At 35.4% G+C, this 8,857-nt stretch overlaps 1 protein-coding gene across 1 annotated transcript in view; it reads left to right on the top strand.

Moving 5' to 3' along the window:
* Positions 1-8,857, top strand: part of LOC117122685 — a 92,097-nt gene that overhangs the window by 7,492 nt on the left and 75,748 nt on the right. Inside the window, exons 13-28 of the mRNA XM_033268367.1 lie at positions 146-449; positions 869-1,277; positions 1,416-1,659; positions 1,984-2,173; positions 2,427-2,521; positions 2,792-2,838; positions 3,421-3,759; positions 3,890-4,095; positions 4,312-4,439; positions 4,845-4,954; positions 5,434-5,577; positions 5,942-6,035; positions 6,278-6,324; positions 6,546-6,662; positions 7,041-7,154; positions 7,863-7,985. Coding sequence (XP_033124258.1) covers positions 146-449; positions 869-1,277; positions 1,416-1,659; positions 1,984-2,173; positions 2,427-2,521; positions 2,792-2,838; positions 3,421-3,759; positions 3,890-4,095; positions 4,312-4,439; positions 4,845-4,954; positions 5,434-5,577; positions 5,942-6,035; positions 6,278-6,324; positions 6,546-6,662; positions 7,041-7,154; positions 7,863-7,985 — 2,711 coding nt within the window. The remainder of the gene's footprint in view (positions 1-145; positions 450-868; positions 1,278-1,415; positions 1,660-1,983; positions 2,174-2,426; positions 2,522-2,791; positions 2,839-3,420; positions 3,760-3,889; positions 4,096-4,311; positions 4,440-4,844; positions 4,955-5,433; positions 5,578-5,941; positions 6,036-6,277; positions 6,325-6,545; positions 6,663-7,040; positions 7,155-7,862; positions 7,986-8,857) is intronic.

Genomic DNA, 8,857 nt, shown 5'->3' with positions numbered 1-8,857 from the left:
GTAGTAGGGCTGTGTCTGTGGAGGGGTTGTGTGTTGTGAGTGCGTCTGGTAGTTATTTTGTACAACATTTTTTACTATTTAATTTATACACATATATGAGTATATATATATTATATATACACATACATACATTTATCTTTTTTAACCTTCAGGAATTCATAAAAATGAAGTTCCATGTGTCGGCTAAATTTGAGGATTGCGGTAGCGACGGGTCACTGGTGTGCCCAACTTCAGTCACGATAGCCGTTGACGATACGACAGTCGTACTAGGCCCAGGCAGCCAAGTCTCGGTCAACGGAGAAATTGCATCATTGCCGTACAAAAATAGCGATATGCATGTTCACATTGGCTCGTCAATATTTACTATTGTTGAGTCATTTGGCCTAAGTGTACTCTATGATGGAGTGCATCGGATTTATATTAACGTTGACCCCGTCTATATGTACTCAGTAAGTTTGTTAATTAAATAATTGATTATTTTTTACTAAAGTGTAAATAGGCCTATTTGATGTGGTTTATTAAAACTTAAAATTAAAATATGAAACTTAAAAATATAAGCAAGGATATAAAAAATGCCTAGGATTGTTAAACACGAACTGTAGAAGGCTCTCCTTTTAAGTTGACAGAAAAAAAAATTAAATGAGACTATAAATATTAAAAAGCCATTTTTCGATATCAATACAAAGCATTTGTTAAAAAGACAATCGTAATTCAGAATGATATAGAGAGAGATGGAAAAATGGCAATCTCTAACTTCAATGTAACTTTTAGTAGAAACGTTTTAATGCCATGATTTACATTGTAAATCATGGCCCCATACTCATTTAAAGTTATGTTTTTTTCTATGTTTATCGTGTTTATTTTATAGGTTCGTGGACTATGTGGAACCTTCGATGGTGTAGAGGAGAACGATTTTACAACCCGTGACATGGACATTGAGACCAGCGTTGCTCTTTTTGCCGGCGGATATGTTCTCGAAAATGCAGACTGTCCAGAACTCGTCGATCGCCTGACGTTCGAATCCTGCAGCATCAACGCCCGTAATGTCATCCGTGCTGAAAACGACTGCAGCTTCCTGAAATCGTCGACATTCGCAACATGTCATGGCTTTGTTGAAGTTGAAATCTTCTACGATAACTGTATGCATGATGTCTGCGGAGGAAACGACCACGACACGAATCTATGCGGAGCAATGGCAACATACGCACGGGAATGTGCATTGGCTGGTCACCCCGTTGAAGACTGGAGGTTCCATGAAGATCTCAACGGCAAATGCGGTAAGTTAATCTAATTATTTTGCGAAGATTTTACAAAAGAAAATTTTATTTTGAAAATATAATGCATATATGCAAATTTATATATGAATTAATTAAAACATATAGATTAATATTACGAATGAATTTTGAATTTTGTAGAGATCATGTGCTCAGTTGGCGGACAGGAGTACCAAGAATGTGGTAAGGCATGTGAGCACTCGTGCGCAGATCTTACTTACAAGTCTGATTGTACATATAACAAATGTGTTGCCGGCTGCAACTGCCAAGAAGGTGAGGTGCTTGATGCCATCGGCCAGTGTGTACCGCGCCATTCGTGTAGTTGCGTGTACAACGGAAAGACGTATCCGTCAAGAAGTGTCATTGAACATCCATGTCAAAATTGGTAACGAATCTTTATTTCACAATTCATATTGAACGCTTGTAAGAGTATTCTTTGAGATTGTAAAAAAATGGTACACAATTGACAACCCATAATAACTTAATGATTTGAGTAAAATAGCAATAAAACATTCCTCTTAAATTCCTCGTACACTTTGAGGCGTAAGTAATTACCGTACTGTACTGTACTTTAATTAGTCAAAAGTAAACACAAAAACGTTAGTGCCCCAGTGAGATACCGTACCTCTTGCTATTATTTTGAGATTGATACACGATCTTGTGATTAGAGGGTGACAGTTAAGTTCCAATTTTGCTCTTTTTTTTACAGTACATGCTTAAATGGTACATTCATATGCGACTATAATGAGTGCGACGTGGACGTGGCATGTCCAAAGAACCAAGTATACCAGCAGTTTACGACACAGTGCACGTTGAAGTGTGAAAACTATCAGTCGGAACCCGAATGTAGATTATCTTATACACCTGGGTGCACCTGCCCAGACGGTATGGTGCTAGATGTAAGTGTTACATAATTATTAAATGAATTCATAATTAATAAAAAAAAATATCAGTGAATGAATAATTAATTTGAATTAGAATTACTGCTGAATTAACGAATTAAAAGTACTAACGAATTGAATAATTAACAAACTGAGAAATTAGCAAAATAAAAAATTTCTAAAATAATTGATAATTGAATTTGTATCATTTAATCAATAAATCAATTAATTGACCAAGCGTTTTAAAATTTTATGATTTGCTGCCCTTTAGGAAGATGTATGCGTTCATCCTGAAAATTGTTCATGCAGACATAATGGAAAAAGATATGAAAACGGACAAGCACGAATGAAGGACTGCAATTCATGGTAAGTTATCAAAAAATAACTTATTTGATCCTTTTATATGCATTCATTGTCTTAATTCAATGTTTCCAGATTTTTTTTTTACTGTTTTTAAGTATTAATAACAAGACATTGTCACTTATAAAATAATATAATATAGTGATAATAAGATAATGAAAACGATAATGTAAAAGCTATACTGTAATAACGCTGATGATGATAAAAATAATATTGATAGCAATAGCAATTGTTATTTAACCAAAGTAATGTTTGCCTTCTGTTCTTTCCCAACAGCATATGTCGCGGACGTCACTGGGAATGCACCAAAGAAAAGTGTTCTGGTAAATGATACATTATAATTAGCATGAATAGTCGAAATATTAGCATAGGCCTTCCACTCATGTGTGAATAAATGCAGAATTCATAGTGTCCTGAAGCCTGCTGTTACAAGCTTAGCTTATAGAGAGCAGCTTGCTCAGTCAACTAAACTGGTGAAACTTTTGTTTGTGTGTTGGACCGTGGAGATAAATTTCCATAACTTTATACTCCTACTTTTGGACCTTAGAGGTCGGCTTTACCCACCGCAAGAATCAAAACCAGAATCTTGTTCTCCGGTTCTATGCCATTCGCTGCTGTTCCTATGTTTCGGCTGGAGGGTTGAAATGCAAGTTGAATAGCGTAACCCTCTGTCGGATGGCGTTTAGGCCGTTGGTCCCGAGTGCAATATGGCCCATGTGCACATGAAGATAGAAGTACTCATTTCGGAGAAGAGTAAGAGATTGTCTCACGATGTACTTACTGTCCACAGCACCACCAGAAGGGCCCTAATAAGTCTTCGGACTTTCATGAGTTATTCTTGGTGTATTTCCCGAACAAATCCAACCTACCAGACAACTAATGTTTTGTGATTTATATATTTATAGGGACATGTATTGCGACCGGAGACCCACATTACATCACATTTGACGGCAAGAAATATTCTTTCATGGGAAATTGTCGATACGTATTGGCAAAAGAGGTTGACGGTGCCTTTTTGATTACTGCTGAAAATGTACCATGTGGTGCTGAAGGTGTCACTTGTACAAAATCTGTTCACGTAACAATTGGTTCGATAACCGTAGACCTGCTTCGTGGAAGAGCAGTTCTTGTGAACGATTTGAGTGTGCAACTACCAAAGGTTTACAACACTATGAGAATAGACTACGCTGGGTTGTTCGTTATTCTTAGATCTGACGTTGGTCTTGAAATGATGTGGGACGGAGGTAAGCATTTCTCTTGCAATCTTACTCCCGGTCATTCATCATTTTGTGCCTTGAAAGTATAACTTTTTGTAATACAGATTTTTGCTACTTATTTGAAAGAAATTTCATAATTCTTTAATTTTTTTTTCAGCTACAAGATTATACATTACGATCCAGCCAGAGTACGCCGGACTGGTGGAAGGTCTTTGTGGTAATTACGACGGAATCGCTCATAACGATTTCCTTAGCCAAGACGGTGTTATTGAGGCCAGAGCCGACAACTTTGCCAACTCTTGGAAAGTCTCTGAAAATATGTGTGTTGACGTTAACTCTGATAACATTCCAGATCCATGTGAGGTAAATCAAAATTCACCCATATTTTAGTAAGTTCTAAATAAGTGCACATGATTTGTTTGCATTGCATTGTCTAGCGGAGCTTTCTAGGCCGTATTCCATAAAGGGTGGTACTGGTACTGGTATCGGCATTTGAGCTGATATTATGTTCGATTTCTCATATGCCTAATAATGTCAGTTAATGTCAGTAACTCTAACACACTTTTTCATAACCTGTAGGTAAACCGCAACCGACTCACCTGGTCGCAGAAGAGCTGCGATATCATGCGTCACGACCTATTTCAACCATGTCACAGCACTGTCGATCCAGAAACGTTCATCAGATGGTGTGAATACGACGCATGCGCGTAAGTTTTATGACTATCACCTACTTTACATTACAACCACAGGATACAAACTATGTTTTTTTAATGCTAAACGAACATGATAAAAAATGCAAGAATTAGTAAAAAATGTTATTTAAATATAAAAGGAAAATCTAAAACAAGTACTCTCGGTTGAAAAAAAAACAGCAACACCATCATAATTTTGTAACAATAAAGAAAAAAAAAATACAACTTGTTTTTTTTCTTTAGCATAATATCTTATTTAAAAGCTCGGTGTCCACAATATCAAATCGTATGTGACAATAAATTTGATATGCCCATATTTGGGTGTAATACGTCATCATCCCATGCCCATGTGCACATCGCATAAATTTGTCATTTGATAATGTGGACAAACTTTAAACCATAAATCAATTTCATTCACAGTTGCACATTCGGTGGTGATTGTGAGTGTCTGTGTACCGCTATTGCAGCATATGCAGAACAGTGCAACAAATACGGTATATACATCAGGTGGCGATCGCAAGACCTATGCCGTAAGTTTTCTGTTTCCAAAAACAAAAAAAATGGATCGTTAATATATTTACCAGTCAAGTGTGTAGGCCTATTTAGTTTGTAAGAGGGTAGTCTTTTTAGGTTTTATGTTTCATAATGTATAATCATTGTTATTAATAACCTTTTTATGCACACTTAGACTCTCAATTCAGTTTAAAATAGGCCTATAGGCTTAGCTTAGTTTAACTTTAGGCAATCTTCATTGCATGGAATTAGACCCACTGTGATCTTTGCTACTTAGATATTTGCATATAATAACGTTTATCCATGAACTGGATATGCCTACTTATTGAACTACTGAACTCCGAATTAAAAGAATCTTAGCAGGCCTATCGCGCATGCTCTCTGTTGCACAATGACCCAAATTGGTTAACATTTCGGACCCGAAACTTAGACTTTAATTGGAAGTAGCGTAGTTGGCGTACCTATTGTCAATCATTTTAAAATAATTTATTTACAGCAATGCAATGCGACTACGGTACGACATACATGGCATGTGGTCCTGTTTGCCCTGAGATGTGCGATGAACGACACCCCATCCCAGAAGAATTTTGTAGTGGGTGTGTCGAGGGTTGTTTCTGTCCATATGGCATGGTATTACGCGGTAAGTTGGCATATTATTATTTTTGTGTATTTTAATGAGCTATTACCGGTTCGGATATTATCAAATACTCTATAAAGTTACATAAATTGCACATGTGTTACCTATAGGTTTATAATTTGGAAAGTATACCGTAATCATTTATTGCTGATGATAAAAAAAAAACCATATTTTTCAGAACCTACCCAAGTAAAATTATTTAGTGTGTATGAATAAATGTCTGAATGTATAAATGTTTATAAAGTACATATGCATGATGGACGAATGAATGACGAGTAAACAAAGGAATGAATGAAATGAAATTTTATCCCATTACATAATGAATGTGATTTATATTTTAAATCCCCCTTTTTGTCTGGTACGATAGGTGAGGAATGTGTCCCAGCCGAGCAATGTTCTTGTGAACACAATAACGTATTGTATCCTCCAGGCAGCTCGTTTTCTATCAATTGCAGAAATTGGTAAATGACAAACTTTATTTACTAATTTAGATATTATGTTTATATATATAAACTGTACATAAATATATATATATAGGTATATATATATATATATAAAGATGTATCATTGTTTTTTTAATTTTATTTATCGCCTTCTCCACTATAGTATACTAGTATAATATACTTATATAGTTATGGACATTTATTTAAAAAACAATAACATATATACAATATAAAATGTTAATATTTTTGTTTAATATTAGCTCGTGTTTGAATGGAGAGATAGTTTGTAGCGGTGCTCCTTGCTACGGTAAGTGCAAGTAATTTTAAAGAGATGATATTAAGCGCATGCGCATTTATTGTTATAAAATACTTATATAATAATACATAAACATATGAAAAAAATCTGTATCTTGGTGGGTAATTACATGAGACACCAGTGACACCAGCAACACTTAATTAATTAATGAAGTATATTGTAAGGTGGATCAAATCGGTGTAATTTATTTATTGTATTGATTTAACCTACAGGAAAAGAGACGTGCGCTCCAGATGAGTTCAGTTGTCAGAATGGCAAATGCATCCCTCAGGAATGGACTTGTGACGCCGCTGAAGATTGTGGAGACTCTAGTGACGAGACTGATTGTAGTAAGCAACAAAAACATCTCAATATTACACTTTTGGCATATAGATTAAGTCTGCAGAACTTAATTTGACATTGTAATACGTTGTCTTGTGGTGTTTGAATAAAGTTTTTTGATTTTCTGTTGAGTACCCGGCTTAAGAGAGTGCGCCTTAAATAAACTTAGAAAGTATATCTTTAAAGCAGGATTTATATAGTATTATAATTATTAAACAAAGGCAAATATGAGGATGTCTTTTTTTTTACACTTTTCGGGAAGTGTGTTAAATATTATAGTTGCTAAAGGGGGTTGGGGGTTTGCCAAAAACCATAAAAACTTAAATCATCCCATCGACAGGCTAAGTTGTTTTTATTTAATTGTTATACTTTTCTTTCCAATTTAGTTTACACATGTAGTGATATTGAATTCACTTGTACAAACGGACACTGTGTAAATTTGGACTTCCGATGTGATGGTATGCCTGACTGTAAGGATAATTCGGATGAATATGAATGTGGTAAAGTTTTGTTTTTTTTTCTCAATTTCTTACCTGTTTTTAATATCGCCCTCACAAGGTTGCTTCGATTCGAAACTTTTGATTTAATAATGTACCTCGCACTACGTATGTTAACAAAGTTTCAAGTTATTTTCAAAAAAAGAAAGCAAAAAAACAGTCTAACGTAGTATAATTACTGCGCATGGAAAGCAGTAACTTCCTAGGTTTGTATTTTTAGTCGTTTGAGTCAAGTACCGTTGTTGTTGTAGCCTCACCTTTAGTCTCTAGGCCTAGGCTTAGCCTAGCCTAGGCCAGTGGTGCATGTTGCACATCACATCATCATCAGAGAACAGCAAACGAGACACGTTTTTTCGGGCCAGGATGATACTTGACATAGCCTAGGCTAGGTTTTGCCTCGTCCCAATCGAAGTTCCAAGGCGTGCAGTAAAGCCCCCTATTTGCGCAAGCCGAAAGTGGTTAATAAATTACTCAATGATAGGCCAATATATGTGTAGATAGGCTGTAACTTTAGAACTACTCTAAGACTACTAAAAAAGAGAGAGAACGAATAGTTTGGTGGCTGGCAGTTTGGTAGTGCATGCCTAGTAGAGTAGGCCTAGGCCCCTTCTTATCCTAGCTAGGCCTCCCAAGGCCTTGACAAGTTTGATTGCCACTGAGTACATCGATAGCATCAATTACCATGAAAATTATCAAATATTGTATTCTCAGGCCCCGAAGTATGTGATAATAGTGAATTCTTGTGTAGTAATGGTCAATGTATACCTGATGTATTTGTTTGTGATGGCGAACACGACTGTGGATTTGGAGACGATTCTGATGAAGAATCTTGTGGTAAGTTTTAATATTGTTAATTTCCTTGGTGTAGGTCCGTTTCGACCGCGAACACGTTCAGGACTGTCTGTAAAGTAAGGAGTGCGCGGGGATCCTCCACGCAATAATTAGGCCAGGGCCTAGAATCGTCCGCGCATTTCAGAAAATTAAGGCCGATTTAGGTGCAGATTTTGCCAAAAATTATGCTTTGACTAAATAAATAACCAATGTATTATGCAGTAGTTACGATTCTGCGCACCTATTTTCCTAGGGATTTTCTGTGCAAATTTGAGCTGGTTTTTGCAGTATCTTCCATGCAATTAAAAAACTTTACAGTATGGAACAAGTTCGGTCGAGATGTGTGGAACATATTTTGTATTGTATGTTTATTAAATTCAGTTCGATTGCATGACTAATAAATATTCTAATACTGATAATTATAATATAATAATAAAAAGAGTGGTAAAGGCAAACACCATGTTTTTATTTATGTCAATTTGCCAAGGAAAAAGCCTATACAAGAAATGAATGTAATGTAATTCTAAGTTTACAAACTTAAAATTCTCACTGGCAACTGATATGATATTAAGGCTTTATTTGTAAAGTAAGTTTATTTTCATAATAAGACAACAAAACACACTTAATTTCCTAATTTTCTGGATGTTTAATACATTGCAGCCAACAACAACAGTTTCTACTTTGGTATTAGCTCACACCACTGAGCTTATCAAGAACCTTTTACTTATGAATGGACATATGTAGTCCATGACAATATATGATAATCTTTATATAAAAACATTAACATATAACTCAATAATATTAAAAGATTATGCATTTACATAAAATAAAATACTGTATCATATTGAACCATTATTAAGCTGAAATCATAATTT

Source organism: Anneissia japonica, unplaced genomic scaffold (genome assembly GCF_011630105.1).
Source record: "Anneissia japonica isolate Jap-2015-1 unplaced genomic scaffold, ASM1163010v1 scaffold287894_len555002_cov174, whole genome shotgun sequence".
NCBI lineage: Eukaryota > Metazoa > Echinodermata > Crinoidea > Comatulida > Comatulidae > Anneissia > Anneissia japonica.
The sequence above is the reverse complement of the archived record's forward strand: the minus strand, read 5'-3'. Positions and strand labels throughout refer to the sequence as shown.